General features: G+C 39.0%; 2 protein-coding genes across 4 annotated transcripts in view; one reads left to right on the top strand and one right to left on the bottom strand.

Annotated features, from left to right (window-relative positions):
* Nucleotides 1-3,154: 3,154 nt before the first annotated feature.
* On the bottom strand, nt 3,155-5,939 carry LOC109487585. Its single transcript, XM_019791591.1, has 2 exons — nt 5,838-5,939; nt 3,155-4,817 (listed from the first exon to the last, which is right to left on the bottom strand). Exons 1-2 carry the CDS (start codon nt 5,916-5,918, stop codon nt 3,171-3,173), a joined length of 1,728 nt encoding a protein of 575 aa, XP_019647150.1. The 5' UTR covers nt 5,919-5,939; the 3' UTR covers nt 3,155-3,170.
* Nucleotides 5,940-6,546: 607 nt separating this feature from the next.
* Nucleotides 6,547-26,363, top strand: part of LOC109487873 (cyclin-dependent kinase-like 5) — a 31,647-nt gene continuing 11,830 nt past the window's right edge. For all 3 annotated transcript variants that reach the window (XM_019791973.1, XM_019791974.1, XM_019791972.1), the window contains exons 1-5: nt 6,547-7,029; nt 7,569-7,603; nt 11,562-11,607; nt 24,458-24,594; nt 25,076-25,196. In XM_019791973.1, coding sequence (XP_019647532.1) covers nt 6,993-7,029; nt 7,569-7,603; nt 11,562-11,607; nt 24,458-24,594; nt 25,076-25,196 — 376 coding nt within the window. In that variant the 5' untranslated portion in view covers nt 6,547-6,992. The remainder of the gene's footprint in view (nt 7,030-7,568; nt 7,604-11,561; nt 11,608-24,457; nt 24,595-25,075; nt 25,197-26,363) is intronic.

The raw sequence follows: 26,363 nt of genomic DNA, 5'->3' as shown, positions 1-26,363 counted from the left end.
CGATATTGCCACAGTGCTAGTGTTAAGAGTGAGGACAATTAAATGCTCTGCTCTGTCAATATATGAAATATTATACTATTTGGTGACTTAATGTTTAATAGGTTGGTTTCAAATATTCACCCCTATGAGAATTTTATGAATTTCTGCACTTTTGTATATAATATACATATGTTTATATAGCAGCACCTTACAGCTTTGGTTGAATGGTATGCAGGCTTCTCCGTTTTAAAATATAATTTCCATTTTCAAACTGACAAAGCTGCCATACCGGTATCTATTATTGGGTTGTATCATACTTTTGGAACAGTTAATAGTGTTCACACTGTACTGGGAAACTTCTACCTAATACTATTATATCACAGTCAAGCATTAACAAGAACTATAGTATGCTTTGGAACCTGAAAGAACATGACAATGATAAATATATGTGCACTACAGTATTAGGTATCTCTGTGTTGTTTAGTGAAGTTTTCATGCTTGTCTTTGTGTTATATGAAGTGTTGTATTATCACTTCTGTGATGCAAAAATTGACCACTATATGATGTACTGAGAAATATCAATATCTTAACGTGTTTCATGTAGAATTTGTGTATAATATAAGACAGGCTGGTTGGACCATGTGGAAAGTCTACTTGCGTGCAGTTATAATGTTGACTCTGTTCTAATTTGTGGAACGGTCAAAGAAATCTTGAATGGAAGTGGGATTGCTGACAAAAAATATATGAGATTCTATACAGTGTCTTGTGTATTTCATCATTCTTACAAATGTTCTCGTAGGAAGACATCAAAACACATAGTTGTGATATTGCACTGTTACGTAGACCACTGAGTACATGTAGATACCATATACACTTCATACATTTCTGCTCTTCCAGTAATTTTACCCAGCAAATGATAACAGCAGAATTTACAGCATGAACTTAAAGTAAATAATACGAAACAAGCTACCTATTGCAAATGGTGTTCTTCGGGTTTACAAACAGTAACAAAAGTATGACTGTATACTAGTATGTTGCAATATACATGTATTTGGGCATGAAATACAGAAAAGCAATATGTACATGTAAGATCTTATTCATCGCACATAGATGTACATGTAACTTACACAACTCAAACCCACTTCTGAAACAAGTGCAGTACTCGTTTCGAAGGGGAAATGCACCTACCAGTGTGATGCCCAGCAAGCTGCCATGTTCAAAACAGAAGGACAACCTGTTTGGGTTCACACTGGTAGGTGCAAAACACAAGGGGGCAGCCACTAAGGGTATCCCTGACAAGAAGTTGTCAGTTATTATCATGGCAAACGATAACCAGGCAACCTCAGAGACAACAGGAATATTTGCTGAATGCTGATGTTCTGTTGTCGGTGAGGTTGCTTGTTGTGTGGCTGCCCCAGACTGCTTTTTCCCAAGAGCTTACCCAGCTTTTGTTTTACATCAGCTGTAGCTATCAAAAGACTGAATAAACCAATGAGAAGAAGCCAGTTGGGGCAGTCATGTAAGGGAGGGTTCACCATGGGGGTTGTGTGGCTGCTGTAGTAACTTGTCTTGTTTGCCACAGGCTTCACTGTTTTCCCTTTGGTGGTCCTCGCAACAATACTGTTCACTTGATGGTGCTGCACAGCCACCTGTAGGAGTGCAGGAGGCTGAAAAAATAAAGAAAATGGGCTGAAGTTTTAGATGCATAGCTTTACAGGCAATACTCATTAGAAAAGTGCTAAAAAATTTCAATGGAAAAATAGACAAAAGCAACCAGTGATGTCTACATTACCACTGATTTATTATTTGAATATCTACGTGGGAGGCACTTGAAAACATATTTCCCCTCTTCTTTTGAAATCTCCCGTTTCCTTCTCTCCTTGATACTTGAAATTCACCATCCCACTGTTGCATCTTCCCCATATTCCTTTTGTTCTCAAATGTCCGCACACTTCTCAACATCTTGAAGAATGTAGCTGTAAGCTTAAACAGTAGGATTTCAGATAAAATCTCACCACTGTGCCGTCTCTGTACACGCTTCGTTCTCTGCTGTCACCACGAGCACCAATCAGAAGGCAGCTGGGGGATCGTACGCGGTGTGTGGGACCGTGGTGGAGGTCGTACCGCGATAGTCTATTTGTTGTCACAACTTCGTGCTCAGGGATGCTGTTCTGCCACACGCACAGCCTTGGCATCTGTAGAACAGACACAATTGTGATTGAGTGTACTTGTGGTGTAGTGAGGACCTCTAGTGGGTTAGTTGCTAACTACAGAAGCTTGTCTTTCCAGCTTTTACCTACTAGTATTTAATGTGATAAAAGCCTTAAGTGCATTCTATCATAAGCCTTACTTTCCTTTACTGAAAATATATTTGCTTCTTTCCAACTAGAACAATACTATCTATTGTCAACACAATGAGGCAAACAGTCATACACAGTAGATGCCTTCTACCAAAACCATCTCCAATAAAGTTCTTGCAACAGATTGAAAACTTATCATGAAAGTTCATCTGTGTTGGTAGTAGTAATCATAGGAAAATGTTGAAAACAACACAACGGGTACACAGAGATAAAATTTTCAACAACCACTGTCGCCTTCACCAGGATAATTAATGACCAATCACTTCCGAACGTAAACTCGCAAGAGTTGCGGTTACAGATGAGGTGACTCTTCGGAAGTGATTGGTCATTGAAAATTTGACCTCTGTGTACCTGTTGTGTTGGAATTAAGTTCAACAGTTTACTAAGATTGAAAACTTCTTTCAGCTTGGGCCACACCAATTTGATTTCTTGGTTAACGGATTTTTCTAGAAAAATAATGGAGCGAGCGGGCGGGAAAAAAAAAATAAAAGTAAAAAAACAGGCCTAAATGTAGGCATCCTATTATGGCCCAAAATGGTACGACAGGAGCCATGAAGTCAACACACCAGGCTGGTTCAAAATTTAAACAATGAATTTTCAACTTTTAATGATACCATTGCATTGAAAGATGGAATAACTGTAACAACTAGGAAGAAAAGGACTGTTTTCAACTGTTCAGGGCAAAATATGAGCATTTTGCAGTTGATTCTGAATTTCTTTCTTTTTTCTTTTTTGCAAATTGGAAAAAATGAAGTGGGTGAATCCGTTAACCAAGAAATTAAATTGGTGTGGCCTTGGCAGACTTTCGTGGATAATTGTACCAAGCAGTGCCTAATTTACCTCAAAGGGATCCAGGAGTTGGAAGTTCTCCTCTGTACCATCAGATGAATGATCTAGCTGCAGCTGCTCAATGAAATCCAAGAGCTGGATCTCCTCCAGATCCTCTGTACCATCAGACTGATGATCTACCTCAATGTGATCCAGGAGCTGGATCTCTTCTGAGGGGTAATCTGACAACTTGTTCACTACCAGTAGTCTATCTGGCACACTGAAGATAGGAAAAACCAGTCTCTCCTCCATTCTGTCAACATCAGGACCGATGCTGTGTCCTGTCATCACCTCTGACATTTCATCCTCTGAATAATAAATTGACCCCGCCTCACTTCTTGACCAGAAGACCCAACCTTCACTGTTGACCAGTCTATCTGGCACACTGGGGGTAGGGAAAACCAGTCTCTCCTCCATTCTGTCAACATCAGGACCAATGCAGCTGTGTCCTGTCATCTTCTCTGACATCTTATCCTCTGAATAATATATTGACCCCGCCTCACTTCTTGACCAGAAGACCCAATCTTCACTGTTGACCAGTCTATCTGGCACACTGGGGGTAGGGAAAACCAGTCTCTCCTCCATTCTGTCAACATCAGGACCGATGCTGTGTCCTGTCATCTCCTCTGACATCTCATCCTCTGAATAATATATTGACCCCGCCTCACTTCTTGACCAGAACATCCAACCCTCTATGTCAGGGCTGTGAAGCAACTCAGCCTCCTCCAGTCTCTTAAGTTCATTCCCATCACCAGCAAACTTGTTGGAGGGTGACAAACAGACTGAAGCATTCACACTGACGTTGCTGCAGTTCTTTCCAGTATCACTTGGTGGCGCCGATTGAGGTTGGGTCACCTCAGATGCGGTCCTATTGTTGGCATCCTCAGAGACTGTTTCTCCAAACCTGTTCCTAGGTTGACTGGTCCAACTCTTCTGATTGTTGCCAACTCCTGAGTTGCATTGGGAAGCAAATTCTTGCACAGAGGCATCCTGGTATGTTGGTGGTGTTTCCCTCTCACATTCTGAGAGACTTGTGAGGAACTTTTCCATGATCCAGGTTGAGCCGTAACCGTCGTCCATGTTGGTCTGAAGCCTGAACATCCACTCCTGTGTCAGAGGGACCACTGTTGTACTGTAGTTGGAGGTCTTCTTGTAAAACTTCTGTGCCATAGGGACCATGGCTGCAGGGTTGTAGTAAGGGGTTTCCATGTAAAACTCCTGTGCCATAGGGACCATAACTGCATGGTTATTTTTGTTGTTGTAGTTGTAGTTGTAGTAAGCGGTTTCCATGTAAAACTCCTGTGTCATAGGGACCATAGCTGCATGGTTGTAGCAAGGGTTTTCCATGTAAAACTCCTGTGCCATAGGGACCATAGCTACATGGTTGTAGTTAGGGGGTTCCATGTAAAACTCCTGTGCCATAGGGACAGCAGCCATATGGTTGTTGTAGTAAAGGGTTTCCATGTAAAACTCCTGTGTCATAGGGACCATAGCTGTATGGTTGTTGTAATAAGGGTTCTCCATGTAAACCTCATCCTGTACCATAGGGACCGTAGCTGTATGGTTGTGATTGAAACCTCCTTGGTTATAGTATGGGGTTTCAATGCAAGACTCCTCCTGGAAGAAGTACAGTGTGTCATCTTCTCCCATCTGAAACACAAAGCTTCAAATCACACACTGCGCCCTTTTTTATTTATTCTATTTATTTATTTTGGCTTACAAAGAAGCCAGGGTGTCCCAACTAGTCAAAGACTAAGGGACACCCTGGGGGAAAAATGAAAATTGTCAGACATACATGGGAATACATGTTACAGATTACATACTTAGTGAGATATACAGTTATATACAATTATAGTGCAATAATATAAACATACATTTTTTAAAAATACAATAATACAATGGTAGAGTCCTAGTATATACATGGTTGTTGAGGTAATATGTTAATCGGTTATGATACAGATGTAATATTTTAAACAGAATATGGATCCCAAGGGATTTCCATACTTTGCCCTTGGCCCCTTAACTATGTTTTCTGACACAAGTCAATACTTGTCAATAGTTGTCTATTTGTTAACTGTGCAATATTTGTTTCTCTGTTTTTAAATACTAGCATACAATTCAGCGCTACTTTTTAGTTGCGCTGCCACATGCTAGAGATTGTACCCATCGATCAATCAATGAACAATTATTATTAATACAACAATTTCAATTACACACATGTACCAAACTTATAAAAGATGTATTCTTCTACGTACTAAGTTACTTAGTAAGTAGTTGGCCCTGTACAGAGGATGTTGGTTCGTATTTTTTACTCCTGATCAACACGTGGCTTTCACATATTCAAGCAACTGTGTTGGTCTGTCTCGGCACTGACTATACTCTGAAATGTCATTATTTATGTACAGTCTACTCTAGTCGGCATTACAACTACATGGACACTTAGTGTTCCACAGTATAGCCGGTTTTAACATATCTTAGAAAGTATGTTTTGTGCTGTCTTCCGAGACTGGACTGCCAATGATGATGTTTTGTACCAATGTTGCCTTGTCGCGTGTGTGTGACTGGAAATAAACTGTGAGTGTTGAGTCTGTTTGTAGTACTTTTTACATATCATATCGGGGAGCATATTCCCACAAAACCTCCAGAGGTATTTTACGATGTCAAACTCACCGGTAAAGACTGTTGCAGAACTTGATTTCTCGTCATTGTATCATTTTTCGCAGTCAGATTTAGGAGCGTAAAATCCGCCATGCTTTTTTCTGCGGACGTTCGAACCGCTATGACCTGAACTGACCCTGTGGTAAACAGATGATTGTCATGGGAACCAGTAACAACCAATGGGAGACAAGCTGTTTATGAGGATTTTGACCAATCAGGCGTCGGAATACATATTGTCAGAACTATAATGGCCAATCGGCATGCGTCTAACATTTTCGTTAGACTGTTCGCTTTTTACCAGTGTCAGACAAGTGAAACTATCATCTGTTATCTACTACTGGATAAATTACGGAGATAATTTCAGGACGTTTCGAGTGACATTCACCACTCTTCTTCGGCATTTATCCAGTAGCAGAGCTTGAATTCCCTAGGAGTAACGTTATTGTTTACCTGGATGTCTGACGTTCATCAACATATTATCTGGAGAATCCTCAAAACGAGCCACAAAAGAGACGTACAAAATGTACAATCTACGTCTCGTCTGCTTGAAGAACACATTGGATGGCTATGCGCTACCAAGGCCAGGCTGGCCAGGCACACGCACGCTGCACTTACGCCATCTAGTGGTTTTTGTGATTATTGCAGTACCAGATCGACCGTCTGTCTGCTCGTCACGTGACTGGAGTCCGAATGTTTGGCGCGCTGCATTCTGGGTGTTGATAAGGAGCCCATCAATGGCGGCCGAAGCCAGTTGTGAAATAGTTTGTGCGGCGGTTTCTTAGCAGTTTGGTCAGAAGTGGGCACATTTTCTGGCTAAATCAGGGGTTAACTGATTTCTACAACAGCGCAGCTATGATCCAGCCAACTGGACTTCTCAGCAAAGGACGTTAACTGCCTTGAACCTCCGAGGTTTTCCGGCGTCCCGCTCAACGGAGTTCTACAAAAAATTCTTGACTTCGCTGAACTGGGAGATTTCGTGGACATTCCCGATGTAGGACCGGTACTTTTAGTGACTTCTTTTCGGACACGTTTTCTATCTGGAACGTAACTTTCATGTGAAATGGAGACGTGGGTACTGTTTGAGCCTTCGACAGTGAATTTCCCAGGAGTTACTGGTGCGTGAAAGTCAGAGACGGACGATATTTTGGGGGTGTGGACTGAGATGTGATGAACAAGTACGAAGTTCTTGGAGTCGTGGGCGAAGGTAGGCGAACTTTCTTTATAAGTCCCGTCTATATGAATAAGAAAAAAAAAAGAAAACAGCACAATTAAATAAGTGCCACTGTTTCGGCCAGACGATGCTGTCATAATTGTGTGCATTTTTTAGACCTTTTGAAAAACGTCATTATCGATTGTGGTAGTGGAGTCAGGGTGATTTTTTTTAATCCACATGAAAAGAAATAAAGAATGTTGAAGTCATGAAAACGAATTGTACTAAGAATATTGCAATATCAAGAAGCAGCTGTCAATGCATAAGAATTTCTTTTGCATCATTATATCTAATCCTCTTTGCCAATAGATATGTTTGCCCTTGTTTATAATAATTGTAATGATTTTTGTGATGTCTAAATTTTGAACAAAACACTCCCTGGATTTTATTTTAGGATTAAATATATATGTTTTGATAGGTCAATAATTGTGTATTTATCTTAGCCTTGCATTGGGCATATCTTAAAATTTGTGAAAATTATATGCAAACAATTAAAGTTTTTCCCAACGACTCTTCCCATTTTTCCTCACCAGGTGCCTATGGGGTGGTCCTCAAAGCCAGACATAAGGTAAGCATGTTACGGAAACGACAATGGAAACTAAGCATGTTTTTACGACCTAGCAACACTACACAATGCAGTTATTACGCTCATTAAGCAATCAATCATAACATTGCCATGCGCTCAAGGTGAGTACGTGTGCTTGCTTCTTTACTACTGTGCGAGCAATTCTTATTATCCATCTTTATGAGTATCCAAAGAAAGTTTTGCTAGATGCCTCACCATTACTGTGTATTAACCCTTGTCCTGCTGGCAATTTTTACATAATATTTTCAAATAATTTCATGTCTTAATCAGGTCACAGACCCTTGACTTTTTTTGGCCCGCGGTGGCGTAGTTACTTCCGCATTCGTTGCGTTTCGCTGCGGTGTGATGCGTTGCACGAGAAACACCCCCAAATCGTACATATACAGGGCACTATATAGATGGTACTGTATGTGCAACCCATATATATATGGGCTCCGCAGGACAAGGGTTAAGAAATCCAGTGAAGAAACTTCCCCCTACATGTATAGAGTATAGGACATAAAAGTAGCAAGAAGAGACCACAAAAGTTACACATAAACTAGATGTTTGCTTGGATGGGTATTGTTTAGCCTCAGGCCAGCAGTTTTGCATGTAATGATATGTCTTTTAATTTGAGCAGTGTTCTAGATACTCTATCAGTCCATGCTTACTGGAACTGATAATTGATATAACTTGTGGTTGTGCAATTTGACGCACTACAATCTCGGAAAGAATGTTTTTTTGATAGGTTTTTTTATTGGTCCCAGTACTGGTACAGGTTTCTGGGATAGAATACAAGACATCTGGCTAACATATGGACTCATCTGTCCAAAATTTGGCAAAAACCAGTTAGTACTAGTAGAGGGCCTGCAAGCCCTTTTTCGTAAGGCGTAATCAGGCCGTTTTAGACTTCGTAATTTGTAGGCAGCCTCCGCAAAAATCAACGTAATTCGTAATTGGACATTAGCCGCAAATCGTAAAGTCGTAATCAGCTCTGAGACTTGAAGTTTAACGTAATTCATAATAGGCGGCGAAAATTTTGTGTAATTCGTAATCACTACCCCCCCATGCAGGCCCTCCTAGTAGAACTGGCAACTTCGGAAAATTTTGTCTGAATCTTGTCAGAGTATGGAAAAGAGTTGACGTATCATGTAGTGCCAGGCAGTTCTTCCTCCAGTCTAGATAAAAGTAAACCATGAGTCAACTGTTACTTCCTTCATATTCCCCTAAGCTCAAAAGGCATTCAGGTTGGTACCATTGGGAGGGGGTGGTGAAGACTGTCCTGGCTGAAGGAACTTTCAAAGAAGTCTCTTGGAGGGCCTGCAAGCCCTTTTTCGTAAGGCGTAATCAGGCCATTTTAGACTTCGTAATTCGTAGGCAGCCTCCGCAAAAATCAACGTAATTCATAATTGGACATTAGCCGCAAATCGTAAAGTCGTAATCAGCTCTGAGACTTTAATGCAATTCGTAATAGGCGGCGAAAATTTTGCGTAATTCGTAATCACTACCCCCCATTGCAGGCCCTCCTCTAGGGTTGATAGGCAAGGGTCAGAATGTTTGTCTGCAGTAAAGACAAACTAGATCCTGACAGACTGAAGGTGAGGGTAGGTCACAGGTCTGGTCATTGGTTGGTTAGGCCTAAGAAATAAAATGTGTTTCCTGTTTCCCTAACTGACCCTAGAAAAAAAATGCCGACCCTAGCCTTTTTTTTTGGTGGACCCCTGCAAGGGACACAAATTTTTCAAGCTGATCAACCTTTTCTACTAAATTCTAGGTCCATAATCTGACGAGAGTGATAAAACTTTGTACTATCGGTTTTATAACACTGACATTGAAAATAAAAGTGTCCTCATGCAAGTTTTACTTAACTGTATTGTGAATGTCTGAAAGTCTAAAAAAAAAAAAAAAGAAACAGTAAAAAAAGATAATCCCTACCTACCGTCCCTGTTTTTTTGGAACTGAAATAGGAAACACAACATTTTTTCCCCAGGCCTTTAAACCTATAGATGTAAGCCATCATATGGAGTATCACTGTATTCATGATACAATTGTCAAACATATGGACACAACATAGTGATTAGTCCATATGGTTATTAAAACTGGCCCCATGAAAAAGGCTAAGTAAGTACATACACTGAGATTCAATTTCAGATGACAGCTTATCTTTACTTTACAAAGAACACATGTCGGGATTTTCTTTCTTGACTGTCTAGGAAAACAGAAAACCTTTTTGATTAAAACAGCAGCTGAAACACAATCTCTTCAAATTTTTCTGTGTTTGCTTGAGATGGCAGATTGTGATGTGGATACTGGGTAGTTACACCCTGGAGGGGAAAGTTCATTATTGATACGTAGGGGACTATTAAATGAAGCATTGTCGAAAGATTTGTTACACATATCTTTGATTTTTGTTCCCTCAAACTGATGTTCTTGCTCGATCCCTTATCCCAATCCCCATTTCTGTTGAAAATAATAAATTTCCATCTTGGATCCCCACACGTTATTAATGAAAAGGCCCTGAACTGCTGCCATGGTAGTTGGCCTTTAGACCATTTTGAGGTTATCAGTTTGGAGCAGACACAACTGTGCCTGGGGTGTATCTAACCTGGGAAAAATAGATTAGCTACAGGATACCTGACAAGCCAAATATAGCTGAAAGCATTTGCAGATAACCAATATTTTTCAAAGCCAAGTTTTGGGAACAAAGGCCAACAGTGCCATCATGATATTCATTCACAACAGTAGTGACATTATGAATGGTTGGGTGAATTTTACATGGAGCTTGCAGTACCCAATTTGACTTTTGTACTAAAATCAATTTGGGCAAAATGTTTCAGTATTTCATCATAAGATAGAACAACGAAAGTATTGCTTGAACAAGACTTAGGGAAAACAAATAAATTCCAAGTAATGAATGCTACAAATGTGGATAGATTAATCTACATCGAATATAAATATATTAATATTTCATTGACAATTTTCATCTCCAATTCTGTCCTAAAAATCTAGTTTTAAATCCTAAATAGCCTGTGTGCATACATGTTTACGATATCTAACTACCGAAAAATTCCCCAGTGTACAATCAAATCTCGGCAAACTTTGGTCAAACATCTGACCCGGCCACCTGTTTAATACCTTTGTACCTTTTGGAGGATATCCGCAAATACGCAACTGGCCGCGTATCGGCATGGTTACCCCACTGTACGTGACCATCTTGGCATTTTGGAAAGCAGAGCAAACAATCGGACTACCGGTAACATAAACTTTGCGTCTCGCTGCTCATAAACTTTAACACACACTCATATACTGTGTATGCAACGCCGCGCTCTCAATAGGCGCGAGTTATGTACCAATTTTGTACGTGTAAATATTTGTGCCAGAGTCTGGCAACTTTCAAGAACGGGAAGGTTTAATTAAGATGAAGTGGTGAATTGGAGATGGTGGGAAGATAGTTGTAAAAGTACTTGTGTGAAAACACCTGGTGGTTGTACCTGTAACACGTTTTATTACCCTCCGGGTTTTTTATTCTTTCTCAGGAATTCAAGCACTACCGGATACATACAATTACACAATAAATACAACGTTGTATATGGTAATATTTTATCGTTAGTAAGAACATTGACTTTGAGTATAAATGTACTTGTGTCAGGAACATTGGTGGGAAAAAAAGATTCCTCGTTTTGGGACTGCCATGTGGTTTTAATAAACTTTTATAGAATCTTGCAATGTGTGTCATGGCTTATACTATAAAAGAATGGTATATTAGATCTAAAGTAGCAACTTTTTTTTGCAATTGCCAATGACAATCTTTCTCTATAGATCTACTGGTAGAAATAGTATACTGGGATCACACTCATTGCTCTAGTTTTACCAGTATTCATGACTGTTCTTGTATACTTGTACTTAAAATTAAAATTTTAAATCTGTTAATTAACCAGCTTTTATCATTTTACTTCAATAGGAGACCAAGGAAATGGTGGCCATCAAGAAGTTCAAAGATGGAGAAGGTAAGAAATGTGATATTTAACACTCATTCATTTTCAACCTAAAAATGTATATACCGGTACATGCTATATTTTTAAATATGAATTTTTTTATATTGAATTTTTTTTCAATTTTTAATTGATTCTTAAAAGATTCAAGAAACAAGAATGGCAAGTCATTAGGATGATGACAATTAATTACAAAGTGTACATATGTAAATAGGGCCTTTTAGTTTTATCCCCAGGGCATTACAACTTTCCTTTGTTGGATTTGGTATCTGCGAAATTTATGTTTTGGTTGACAGATACAATGTATCTTCTTATAAATCAGAATTGTCCATCGTCTACATTGGAGGATGAAACTTCAGGTTTTTTTACCTACCCTTTTCCAGGTATCTGTGAAAATTAAATATCAGCATATACCTAATAGTTGTTTCCCTACTACTGCTTTCTTCCTTTTACTTAAACAGAGCTCGAAATACTGGGTGCATGTGCACACAAAATTGGAGCTGTGCACCCAATTTTTTTTTTCTGTGGGTGCACCAGTGCACCCAAATATTTTGTAGGTATTTTTGTACATATCACATGTATCAAATGTATAGCAGTATACAGGATATTCTTGGCATACAAGTGTCAGAGAAAAAATAAAATCTTTGTATCTGCGTAGATCTATAATTAGCTTTTGTTTTATACGGTGCACCCGAAAATTTTTTTGTGCACCTAATATTTTAGGTTGGGTGCAGCAGTGCACCTATTCCCAAAAATGAATTTCAAGCCCTGTTACAAATAGTTGTGCATGGATGATTACCTCTAGCCTGGACACCACCCAGGATTGTTTAGTTACCTATGGCGTGGATGTTTAAGACCTCCCTGTATACTGAAAACACCTTTAATCTGTTCCTCAATACCTGGAGGCTGAAGCTTAAGACACCGGTAGATCTACTGTGATATGCTTGACTTGTCTCAAAGAAAACCCCTCCCAAAACAGATCCCAAAACCCTGTAAACACCTAGCCATGCTTTGTCAACATTCTAGGTTCTGGTGGGAGCCTTTTTAGTGGGTTGAAACTCGAAATATATATGGTATTTTGAAGACTTACAAATTGCAGTATAATTACTATAAAGTCATTTACACCAAACATAGAAAGTCAAACACACTTACTGTGTAAACTGGCATTTAGGCCAAGGAAGGAAAGATTGAACTTCAAACTTTCAAAGCTGATATTTTATACATAGAATTTTACATGTGCCCATTTCTATAGTGTCATCTTGGTAAATTCTTTGAGTACACATGAAAATGTAATGCTATTATTAGGCTCAGAACCCATGATAAATACATGCATGTTTTGAGAAAACAAAGATGTTTTATAGAATGGCTTGTCTCATTTTAGGAGATTAATTACAATATCAAATTTGATAGATTTTGAAACTTTCGATATTGACTGTTATATTACGGTTGTGCATTCTTAAGTATTTGTGTATGTACAATGACATTGCATAGTTGAAGAAAATTAAACTGTTCTCCAACTCAACAACAAAAATTGCAAACGATATTGCCTATTCTCAATAAAAAGGCCTTGGTATAGAAACATTTTATTACCCTGTATTTCTAATATTTGTCATTATCTAATCTAGTATATAGTTTTCACCTCTGTTTTTGTATCCATACTACTACTACTACTACAAATGTACTACTACTACTACTACTATGCTTTATCTATAGCTAGAAATTTAGAGTCTTTAGAAACCTTTTATTGACCAGCCTGCCTGGTTCCACCCTAAATACTTTGTTGAATACTGTGGGTTTTCTGCGTTTGTGCGGCCTAAGTGAACGATGTCGTAGGCACAAAGCCGGCGCTCTCGCTTTACCGTTCTTTATGTAACAGACAGCTGTTGTAGGACGGCGTGTTATCGCGCCCTTTGTTCGCGGGAACTGCGGAGAAGTTTAAAGGATACCATTCTTGATGTCTTGGGAGGATTGGTATGACTGTAAAAGTCAAACACACCTTGCTTGAAATTCATTTTTTGGGCACCTAACCGAAAAATTGTGTGTACAAATTTTGGGGTGCACCATATAGAATATCAGCAAAAACAAATTTTTTCCATTTTTAAAGCAAATTACTACTATAATGATATCATTATTTTTCTGACACTTAGATGTTATTAGGATATGCTGTGTACATTTAACATCCTTGCATATGCAAAAAAAATAAATATTTGGGTGCAAATGAGCCCTGAAATAGTTTTGCAAATTGTCATTGAGTACCGGTATATTCATAATGTATATGTAGAAATACCTGATTAGTGTTAGCTCGCTGGGATACATTGACAATTGTACATGCTTTGTTCAAGGTACAATATAGTAGTCATGAATTGGCCAGTATTCAGTAAGATTGTGTGAATGAACTTGAATGGGGAGAAAAGTACAGATCTGATGTGTGTGCACTCTTGAGAAATGAGAAAATATGATGAGAAAATATAACAATCTTTAGGTTGATTGGAATTAGACGATATACATGTACACTAACATTACGCAAACTGTGCCTAAGTTACATGTCTATCATAACTAAGTTGCTGAGGGCTTGTGTACACTTGAGGTTTGGATTCTGAAGTAGTAAGTCAACAGAGATTCTAACAGAAACAGTTGATTTGTTTGCTTCTTACTGTATGTCAGTTGACTACGTACATGATAAAGTATGGTAAACTTTGGAGAGCTAATGCAAGCAGACTCTTCAGCATAGTCATGCTCATGTGAATGTGTTGTATTCAGAGAAGTTTCAAACACTGGTTCTCTGAAATGTAGGAACTAGGCAAGGGTATATACTACAGTTACACTTGGCTATTTTATACTGACCATACATTTGGTTACAGTGGACAGCTGGTCAATATCAGGGTCTTTATGCAGAGGTGGTCACTAGTCTAGCTTTGATTATATTGACAGAATCATTTAGAGCTTTTGGTGTCCAAATTGCCTTTGATTTAGGGAATACGTGTTAGAAACCAATGCAACCAAGAGGGTGGATACTTCTATCTTCCGCTACGCTCTTTGTAGAAAATCCCCATTGAGCAGCACTGACTGTGAAAAATCAATGGTTGGAAATCCCAGTTGATCTGCCAGGAAGTGTCAGTAAGCCTGTTCACAGCTGGAGAGTCTCACCACTACTGCCTGGTGGTAATGGTCAAATTTGGAGGTTATGCTAGGCATAGCATATCAGGGACTGTCCAGTATGCATAGGGAGGGAGGATAGCTGTGTGGCTTCATGTATCAGGGACTTACCATTACGTTTAATTGTAGAGGGGGAGTGCTAACTTGACCACTAATGCTGGTGGTAAATTGGTAATGGTCAAATTTGGAGGTTATGCTCCGCATAGCATATCGGGGACTGTCCAGTATGCATGGGGAGGGAGGATAGCTGTGTGGCTTCACGTATCAGGGACTTACCATTACGTTTGGTTGTAGAGGGGAGAGTGCTAACTTGATGGTCAAATTTGGAGGTTATGCTCAGCATAGCATATCAGGGACTGTCCAGTATGCATGGGGAGGGAGAATAGCTGTGTGGCTTCAGGTATCAGGGACTTACCATTACGTTTGGTTGTAGAGGGGAGAGTGCTAACTTGATGGTCAAATTTGGAGGTTATGCTCCGCATAGCATATCAGGGACTGTCCAGTATGCATGGGAGGGAGGATGGCTGTGTGGCTTCACGTATAAGGGACTTACCATTACGTTTGGTTGTAGAGGGGAGAGTGTTAACTTGATATTCAGCGTTAAGACTACCCCTTGGTAGTCTAAATTAATATGCTGAAAACCAATGACTTCTGTCCCATGTTGTCTACCTGTCCTGCCAAAAATCTTCTTCTTCTTGGTAATGCCAAAAATGTTAAACATATACCAAGAAAAAAAGTGTGCTGGACGAATGCCAGTTGGTTAAGCATCCATGCTATGTAAACAAAACATCTCGCCAGCAGTTGTATTTATTTATCCCACACAAAAGTCAGGCTGATATGATGAGACAACACGGCAAATATTTGTCGCCATCGACCCAGGTCCTGCCCGATAAACGTTACGGGGGCAGCGCCGCAGGAGGCAGCGGCGTTATTTGGACGGGAGAAGTTCCGTTTGCGTATATACTGAGCGCGTCTGGATTGTTTGCCTCACGTTCTGTGTGTTCTGGTCGATTTGCGGCGTGTGGCTCGCTTTGTGTCACAGCGTTACCAAGCAAGCAAGGATAGCCGTGCCTGAGGTGTTGATCTGAGAGGGTTGTCCTCTGGCATGGCCTGTTTACTATTGGGTTATCAGGTGCTGTGGACAGTCAACAGTTTATAAAACAGAGCACCACGCTGTGTCCAAAGTTTTGCCCAGTTTTATCACGCACGACTCGTGTGTTGCCTAGATTTTAATCCATCACAAACTCTTCCTAACTGATTTCTTTTGCCTTTACTGTGATAGGACCAAAAAGCAGTATAGTAGTTTGATTACGCTAATGATTTTTTTTTTGCAAACCAGAAAAAAATGAAGCAGGCGAATCCGTTAACCAAGAAATTAAATTGGTGTGGCCTAACTGATTTCTTTTGCCAGTAGTGTAATAAACCAAGAGGACCAAAAAAGCAATACAGAAGTTTGATTATGATTTTGTGGTTATATTATTGTGATATTTCAGGAATCCTTTTGTACTATCAATCAGCCATCACAATTCACTTATTGTAAGGCCCAGGGAAAAAAATGTGTTTCCTGTTTCCCGAAGGACCCTAGAAAAACCTGCCGACCCTAGCCTTTTTTTGGGTGGATCCCTGCAAGGGACAAATATTTTTCAGGCTGATCAACCTTTTCTAGCTCCATGATCTGACACCTGAGTGATAAAAACATTGTACAATCGGTTTTCTAACATTGACATCAAAAATAAAAGTGCCCTCATTCAAGTTTTACTTTGTTAAACTTTATTGTATAAGTTGGACCCCAATATAGATATAAAAAAAAAGAAACAAAAGAAAAAGATAATCCCTACCTACCGACCCTTATTTTTCAGGACTAAAACAGGAAACACAACATTTTTTTCCCTAGGCCTAATGAACATGTGAGGACTCCATAATCCAATCAGTTTCCCCACACAATCCTGTTATCACCTTATTGTGAGGGCACGGACCATTGAAATCTCTCCAGGGAACTGATCATTACTGGTAAAAGATATGGATTTTCTTCTCTTATCCCCACAGAGATTTTAAATATGGCAGCTGCTGTTTAAAGATAAGGCCTAAGACTAGTAAGAGAAAAAAATGTTGTGTTTCCTGTTTCAGTCCTAAAAAATAAGGGTCAGTAGGTAGGGATTTTTTTTTCCTTTCTTTTATTTTTAGACTTTGGCGATCTCTAGTGATCCAACCTATACAAAGTAAAACTTGCATGAGACACTTTCATTTTCAAAATGTCAATGTTAGAAAAATGTCAATGTTAGAAAACTGATTGTACAATTTTTCATCTCTCAGGCGTCAGATCATGGAGCTGGAAAAGGTCGATCAGCTCAAAAAAATTCATGTCCCTTGCAGGGATCCCCTAGACACCCAAAAAAGTCTAGGGCCCGCAGTTTTTTCTAGGATTGGGCGGGAAACAGGAAACAAGACTTTTTTTCTTGGCCCAAATGTTGTTGTAGGATTATGGGATTTTAAGTACATCAGTGTTCTCACCAGGATTTTTTCACAGCATAGGGGGCCAGGTTGCGGGCCAAGCCGCATATCGAGCGCCGAAGGCGCGAGGGCGAGCGCCGCAGGCGCGAGTAATGTAGGGGGGTCCGGGGGCATCCTCCCCCGGAAAATTTTGAAATATATAACCCTCTGAAACACCATTTCCTGCATTTTGAGGGTCAAATTTTGAAAAAGTTTTCACCTTTGTTACAGCTTTTTTTTAAGCCAAAATTTATTTCCAAATTCATGAAGGGTCATAATAAATGGAGTTGCTTATGCTTGGTATAGGTCTTTGGAAAAAACCTTTTTTTTTATATTGTAGTTCTACTACTAAATATTTAGGAATCATTTTGACATGATTATAAATCTGTTATGCATATTCATAAATGTTTCAAAAAGGGAACTACAGGAGCACACTTGTATCATGTTTTAGAATTTGTTCTGATATTTTGACTTTGCGAGGCCCAAGCCTCGGCATAGTTCAAAGGGTTTCTTTCATCTGTCAACACAACATCGGCAGTCAGCAAGAGGTTCTTTGGTAAATACGCTGTGATTCCCCATGTCATTGGTAAATTATATTGGTAAAATGGTAGAATTACTTGATAATGAGCTATATTACCGACGAAATCTAGAACATTTTGAGGGAAAACAGTAAAAAGCGGCTTCCGTCCAGCTGTGTCAATTTCTAACATGTGTTGCGTGCGAGCCATCTTGGAAGAGTCTATTCTGTAAGCAGGGGGAAAGTTTCTTGGAAACAGTTCAAGCCCTTGTCAAATTATAAGAAATACGATATTTTGCAGGAACAACATGGCATAATTATATTTTAATACTTAGATTTTGAATTTAAAATCTTATTGACAGATGTTGAAAGGTAGACAACATAACAGTTGAGACATCTTGGTCCCTTGAAATGAACTTATCCAAAGCATGCCGCCCATGGCCGAGCGTTGTCCTGTTAGCGCTGTCTGTTTGATTTTTCGGTAAATTTCTCCATGCAAGACGATCCAGCCAAGAAAATGGACATGTTTGGACAACAATAAAGGATGTATGCTGTTGAGTGGCGTACATAATGGCACCCAGGTTTCTGGAATTAGAGCTTTATTTACGCCCGTCATGTTCCCGGCAAGCATGAGGGGAGGGCAGGTACTTCAAGTTCTCGTTTCGGTACTTGTTTACCTCACAAAATTTGGATATTTCTGCTAGTTTTTAGGTGTAATTGATAAGAAATCTCAAAGACTAGGTACTGATGTAAGTGATAATGTTTGTTTCCGAGTACTGAGCTTGTACGTACAGGCAAAACTTAGCGAGCCGGCCGCTCCCGAGCCGCTCCTGACTGCCTGAATTTCACGCCCCTATGTCACGCCCATCTATCGCCGCCAATTTGTGGGGTTTGATTAATTAACTCACAGCAGGTTGTGAATCACTTCTTTGTTACTTGAAACTGCGTTCTATGAGATGTTCATTGTGCCGAGAGCAAAGACATTATTTTTATCAAGTTTAAAGCAAGGATTATTAGGACGGTAGCCGAGATCAAAAGGGTAAACAATCAACTGAAAATCCCGCTATGCTGGCCGAAAACACAGCATAGCGGCAAAATTACAGCGTAGCGGAACAAATTCACAGCATAGCGGCCCGCTATGCTCAAAAGGCCTGGCGAGAACACTGTACATTTGTAATTGTTATTTAGTAGCAGTATAATGTTTGCAAACAGTTGAACAACAAATACATGAACTGTATGTGCCATTCACTTAAACAAAGACTTTTACTTTTATTCTTACATTGATAGCAATTCTTATGATCTGTTCCTTTCCTCTGAAGAGTCCATACTACCTTCACCTTGTAAGAACTGGGAGCTAACAACAGCGTTAATCATTGCTGTGGATTCTAGGTCACATGTCGTCATTGCCTATAGTGAGAGGTCCACAGAAATAAAGGCATTAGCTAACACTGAAACAAACAGTGTGAATGGCAGAGTGCCAGGGTGATGACGGCTCTGTTTTGGCCTTCAGTTTCACAAAGGCAGCGTGGAAGTTGTGTGAAGTATAATGAACCAAATTCTTTTGAATCACCATAGATACATAGTATGGAGAGTTGGTTACTTTGATACATTGTAGATACAGTTACTTGGCTCTGGAGGGTGCATGTACATGTACGTGTCTGCATTCTTTTACAACACCATGGGATCGTGTGGCATAACGGCAGAGCGTTCGGCTCAGAACCACGAGGTCCTGGGTTCGAGCCCTGCCATGTCACCGATCTTGTGCCCTCGGGAAAGGCAGTTTACAAGACTTTCCTGGATGGAGGCCTGGCGAACCCCATGTCATATTAGCCACAAAAAGGCAGCAGAATCTTCAGCTAGTTGAACGCGGCTGCCTCAAATTGAAGAAGTTGAAGACCATGGTGTGGTTATTTATGTAGTATCACAAGTAGTGTTCCTAGAATGCAGTGGCAAGTCTCAGGCATCCGTCCTGCAAATAACCTTGTACTAGACTGCAGTTCACATGGCAGGAAATATAATTTTTGGTTAGGCCACACCAATTTAATTTCTTGGTTAACGGATTTTTCTAGAAAAATAATGGAGCGGGAGGGCGAAAAAAAATAAAAATAAAAACAGGCTTAGGCATCCTATTATGGCCCAAAATGGTACAATAAGAGCCATGAAGTCGACACACCAGGCTGGTTCAAAATTCAAACAATGAATTTTGCACTTTTAATGATACCATTGCATTAAAAGATGAAATAACTGTAACAACTACTAGTGAACTAGGATGAAAAGGACTGTTTTTAACTGTTCAGGGCAAAATATGAGCATTTTGTAGTTGATTCTGAATTTTTATTTTTATTTGCAAATCAGAAAAAAAGGAAGCGGGCGAATCCGTTAACCAAGAAATTAAATTGGTGTGGCCTTACGGATTATCTATTGAATCTTGTGAACGGAAGAAGGGCTTAACCCTCAAGCAAAAATACAAGTCAAGGCTGCTGGGTTGTAAAAATGGCCAGTGTTTGTTGTCGAGCTGTTGCCGTCTTTTGACCGCATTGTACGAGGCGAAAGCGCGTCAACTTTTTGCTGTGTTTAAGAACAAAGGGCTCGTGCCCCAGAATTTAGTAGCTATTTACCCATTCCCTCCTAGGGCGGCTGTTTGTTTGGTGATGTCACAAGTACAGATATGTTACTCTGCAGGGCTCGAAATTCATTTTTGGAAATAGGTGCTCTGGTGCACCCAACCTAAAAAATTAGGTGCACAGAAAAGTTTTTGGGTGCACCATATAAAACAAAACCTAGTTACAGATCTTACTGCTTCTCTTCTGAGCTTGAATCTGAAATGGGAGCTAACTTCAAAATCTTAGACAAAATCTAAACAAAGATTTTATTATTTTTTTGACACTTAGATGCCAAGAATATCCTGTATACTATAATACATTTAATATGCGCAAAAATACATACAAAAATATTTGGGTGCACCAGTGCACCCTCAGAAATAAATTGGGTGCACAGCTCCAATTTTGGGTGCACTAAGGTGCACATGCACCCAGTATTTCCAGCCCTGCTCTGTCAATAAGACCTCGCTGTGTTTCTGTATGTCTGTGTCAAGGACTATTTTGGTATGTCCACAGTAACTAAAGGGAGGAATGTTGCCACATAGAGAGGTCTTCTGGTTTTATTGTCCTATCAAATTTTATGCTCTTTACTTTTACAAGAGGCGCATGAGTTAAGAAGTCATGTACTGTGTCCACTAACTCCACTTATCCCATGTTTTTTATGAAGCTACATGTACACCCTTTTGAAAGGAAGCACAAGGTTTATACCATAAGTAGATGGCTGTTGCTAGGTTTTTTATAATGGTTGAGGTGTCATGGATAATGGATTGGTCATAACTTATATATGGACCCAGGTGGCTAGGGTACTTGGAAAGAATATTATGTGTACAATGTGTTAAAGGAAATATAGATATAGTTATCAACAATATCTATCATACATGTATGGTTGATGAGAAGTCTAGAGACATGTGAACGAACAATACTTATTACATGAAAATCACAAAAAGATCTTTCTCTATTGTTTGTTTTCATAAAGTGAAATGTTGTAGGTTTTTGTTTACATGGTTAGGCCACACCAATTTAATTGGTTGGTTCTCGGATTCGCCTCTTCGTTTTTTTTCTGATTTGCAAAAAAATTTGATTCTTTTCCTGAATCAAGTGAAAAATGACTCATGTTTTGCCCCCCAACAGTTGAGGAAAGTCCTTTTCTTCCTAGTTGTTACAGTTTTCTCATCTATCATTGCAGTGGTTTGATTAAAAGTTCAAAATTCAATGTTTAAATTTTAACCCAGCCTTTTGTGTTGACTTCATGGCTCATTTCGTACCATTTAAGCCTATAATAGGATGCCTAGACCTGTTTTTATTTTTATTTTTTTTCGCCCTGTCGCTTCATATTTTTTCTGAAAAAATCCGAGAACCAACAAATTAAATTGGTGTGGCCTTATCATTTAAAACGCATGCAATGATATAGTTTTGCAGGGCCAAATTTTAGCGATGTTTGTAACAGTTCTCAAATTAGCTACGGTACAACCTCCCAAATTATGATATACTTACATGTAGATACTGTTTCCTTGGAAATTTATTCATTTATCCTTTTACAAAGTAAAAAGACAGGATGTTGTTAACAGCATTTTGTCCTCTAGGAATTACATTACACTATTTGGATATTCTTGTATCACTACTTCACTGGTAGGAATGGTAACCTAGTTTCTGGTATGTCCAGTGATTTGTTGTGAACCTAGATCACAAAGCCTGGCTGTAATCAATGCGTTAGGCTCCGTCTGAAGAATAGATTGCAAATTCACAGGTCGCTGAGTTTGAATTGAGGTATTGTGAAAAATTTGACCAATTTGTTTCCTTCGGTAAAAGAATCTGTAACAACAAGGCCCATGTAGCTGTACCTGTACATGTTTGAGGTTAGTCAACTTTAATTTAATAGATTTTTAGAATTCTTTTATTAGAAATATAGAATATGATCATTTATTACATATTTAAGGTAGCATCGCTTGAATTGTTACAATGAAAATGTATATTAAATTTATGTGATTCAGTTAGATAAATACCTGATTCTAATCCTTAGTACAAAATATTCTTTTTTATATTTCCATCTGAATTACCTATAAATCTTTTGGGTTAGAAACTTGTCAGGAAACAATAAATTGAATTTGGATTGCCTGTGAAATATTGAACAGGTCACAACAAGTACTTGACATTCCTTACACAGTCACAGGGATAATTGTTTGGGTCTTGGATTAGATTTAAGACCAGAAACTGACCAAATTTTACTTGGAGTTGGTAAATTACAATTCTACCTTGACCCAGCTATTGTTGGTTGCTATAATCCGTGTTTATGATCTGTTCTTGTTTTGTGCAGAAATCTGATCTACAAGTCTCACCAGTTTCGTGTATTCACTAAGCCGAAAGAAAAACAATACTACTTCAGAATTTTGCGATTATTTAGTAAACACGATGTTATATCCTAGTAAGTCACACCTCTGAACACCTGTCAGAAAAGCCCCTGTTACCGATACCTGGTCCTGAATGCTTGCGTAAATTACCAGGGACCTTTGACACGGGCGCGTTCTTGTTTTTGTGTCGTTTGTGTTTGCCTACATCGGTGGGGGGTAGAGCAACAGTGCCGCAGAGGTGTCGAGTTCGTGTGGGAGAAGGGCTAGCTTCATTCCTGGGCGATACCACTTAAAAGTTACAATTAGGCCACACCAATTTAATTTCTTGGTTAACAGATTTTTCTAGAAAAATAATGGAGCAGGCAGGTGAAAAAAAATGAAAATAAAAACAGGCCTAGGCATCCTATCATGGCCCAAAATGGTACAATAGGAGCCATGAAGTCAACACACCAGGCTGGTTCAAAATTTAAACAATGAAGTAAAGTAAGTAGAGTAAGTTTTGAAAAAAAAATGGCCTGCAAAATGAAGACTGGTAACATACATGTACTTTGAATATATGTGTAAAGGGTACATGTAGTTACGCGAGAAGGTCTCTACATGTAAGTTAGAAAACTAGGAATGGCCAGGCAATTTTTGGCTGCCCGATTTCTTGGTTATTTTAGTGAATGGCGCACACTTTTTTGTATAGAAATTCCATAGATATTGGAAGGATGAGAGCATGTATCATTGTATGCAAGCAAGAGAAATATGGTTTTTAAAAACAAACATTTGTGTATGGATTTAAGAACATACCTGTGGTAATGTTTTGAACTTTTCCATCCTACCCCCAATTATAATGGAACAGCCCCACATGAAGGGAACCTGATATACTAGTCTACAACAAACCCACAAACATGACACTTATTACTAAACAAACAAGATTAGTCCAAGGCTTTAGAGAAGGCTTTAAAACAGAACCATGTTTGTCAGTTGTGGATATTTCATGATTACTTCTGATTAACCTTTTTGCTGAGGAGCATTGTCCTAACAGATTGGGTTAATAATAACATTCAACAACCAAAATGCGCAGACGTCACAATTACATGTGCAAGCAATTCCCTGGCACCCAAAAAAAAAATCACACAATATGCTAACGTTTGAATTGGTCCTAGTCCAAAGTTGAACGCTAAAGGCTGAAAAACAGTTTTGATTGATACGCAGAGACTTTCAAAGAAAAAAGAAAGGGAGGGCCGAGCACAAAGCTAACATGAAGCTTTGTTTTGAATGTCAGCTCTGACAACTGTAAGTGTTTATGCAGTAAATCTTTCTCAATCATATTATATGTCCTCATCTGTTCCTTTTGAATTATTAATAAACTGCCTTCAGGATAGGTTTTAGTAATCCGTCAGGAGGTGAATAAGACTGAATGTGACGGCTTGTAAGGTTACTAGGGTGTGTTCTCTGTTGTGGTCTTGGGTCCTGTTACCTTCAATGTTCTACATAATAAATTATTCAACGCGACTTCCGTTACATAAAGGGGTCTGACATCCCGGCAATGTATAATCACATCCCTGCAGAATTTAGGGAGGAAATGTTCGTAATTAAATTTCAAGAAGTATTTTTGACGAATTATCTTCATAGCATGTAGCAGAATATGAGGGATTGGCCAATTTCTTTTGTGAGCTGGACACTTTGTATTGATGTTGCTACATATATGATGTGTAGTTGACATGTGGCATATTTGTCAAATTACAAGTCTTTCCTAAATTTTTCAGACAATGAAGATGTGAAGCGCACCACCTTGCGGGAGCTGAAGGTACTGCGGATGCTGAAGAATGAGAACATCGTTGAGTTGAAGGAGGCTTTCAAACGTAGAGGCAAACTGTACCTGGTGTTCGAATATGTGGAGAAGGTAGGAATGCATTTTTACTGGTGGTTCGATTATTATGGCTTCACCACACCATGAAGGGGGATAGATCCACTTTTGGTACGGGGGATGTGGTAATGCCATTTGCTGCATTTGCTCCCGAGCAAATATCAGCCTTTCTAGTTTCCTTTTTAATTTTGCAGATTTTGTAAGACAGTCCTATAATGTTACATTTTTCAGTTTCTGTGGATGGGGATAAGTATGCTTGTTTGTTTGTTTGTTTATAGTTTATCTGCATATTTTTCTATTGCAACACAAAAGAAAGAACAGTTTATGTAAAGATAATGCACTAGCAAGAGAGTATGAGAAAAAGTGTGGCTCATAATTTTTGACAAAGTCCACATGAATGGTACATCTGAAAAGCTGACACCAATTGGCCAATTTGCTAGAATTTGTTCTCAACATGACAGAACACCCAATGACAGTGGTGATAACAACCTATTTGTTTTATCCCTTCTCCACACAGAACATGTTGGAGATACTTGAGGCCATGCCCAACGGTGTTCCCTTTGAGCAGACCCGCAGCTACATCTACCAGCTCATCCTGGCTATCCACTGGTGCCACAAGAACGACATTATTCACAGAGGTAAGTCATAGGCCACACCAATTTTATTTGTTGGTTCTCGGATTTTTTCATAAAGAGTATGAAACGACAGGGCGAAAAAAGATAGAAAACACAAAAGGCATCCTATGATTGCCCCAAATGGCCATGAAGTCAACATACCAGGCTAGTTTGTAATTAAAACATTAAATTTTAAACCTTTAATCAAATCACTGCATTGATAGATGGAAAAACTGTAACATCTCTGAAGAGAAGGGACCTCCTTTAACCAACTGTTGGGACCAAAAAATGAACATTTTGGAGTTGATTCAGAGGCTGAAGTGTTTTTCTTTTTTTTGCAAATCAGAAAAAATGAAGCAGGCGAATCCGTGAACCAACAAATTATATTGGTGTGGCCTTATCATCATGTATCAGGGCTCGAAATTCATTTTTGGGAATATAGGTGCACTGGTACACCCAACCTAAAAAATGAGGAGCACAAATACTTTTTTGGGTGCACCGTATAAGATAAAATAAGTAGAATGTCAGCAAAAACTAATTATGTTTCATTTTTTAAGAAAAGTGCTATGACAATGATTCTGACAATGATTAAGAATATGATGTATACCACTATACGTTTAACATCTTTACAATCATATATGTACGTAAACCCACGAAAAAAATTGGGTGCACAGCTCCAAATTTTGGTGCACTAAGGTGCACATGCACCCAGTATTTTGAGCCCTGTGAGTGCAAGCAAACTGTGTAGATGTAGATTAGAAAGAGTGAACATTTGCATTGTCAAGACCCAAAAAGACATTCAGTAAAACAACATTGTCTTCTGGTCATTTTCTGTGCCTACAAGTACTAGTACAACTTTTCATGCAAAGCTTTTCCCAGTGTTTGAACATTCATCTGTGTTGATAGACTTTATTTTGAAGAAGGATCTTTAAACTGCCATTTCCAACACAGAGACAAGAACTGTAAGTTGTATAGCAGAAATTTGAATAAGTCAACTCTTCTTTGTGTTGGGAATTGCATTTTAAAAATCTGCTGAGTGTGTACAATTGTCATTGTTGGTTGTCGTGTATGCTCTGTAGTCATTCTATGCATGCCTATCAATAATATGATGTGGTCCCAAGGCTGTGCTGTTTACTAAGTGATTAAGGGTGATGATGTGTGTTCATGCCTTTCTCTCTAATAATCTATTTA

This window comes from Branchiostoma belcheri, unplaced genomic scaffold, assembly GCF_001625305.1.
Source record: "Branchiostoma belcheri isolate BF01 breed outbred unplaced genomic scaffold, Haploidv18h27 scaffold9, whole genome shotgun sequence".
Taxonomy (NCBI): Eukaryota; Metazoa; Chordata; class Leptocardii; order Amphioxiformes; family Branchiostomatidae; genus Branchiostoma; species Branchiostoma belcheri.
Note: the sequence above shows the minus strand (reverse complement) of the source record. Positions and strands in the feature narration are given on the sequence as shown.

Coding starts and splice junctions, on each gene's coding strand:
- LOC109487585 (XM_019791591.1), bottom strand. CDS start 5,918: ATGGCGGATTTTACGCTCCTAAATCTGACTGCGAAAAATGATACAATG. Junction 4,818..5,837: donor TTCTGCAACAGTCTTTACCG/GTGAGTTTGACA, acceptor TTTGTGTTTCAG/ATGGGAGAAGATGACACACT.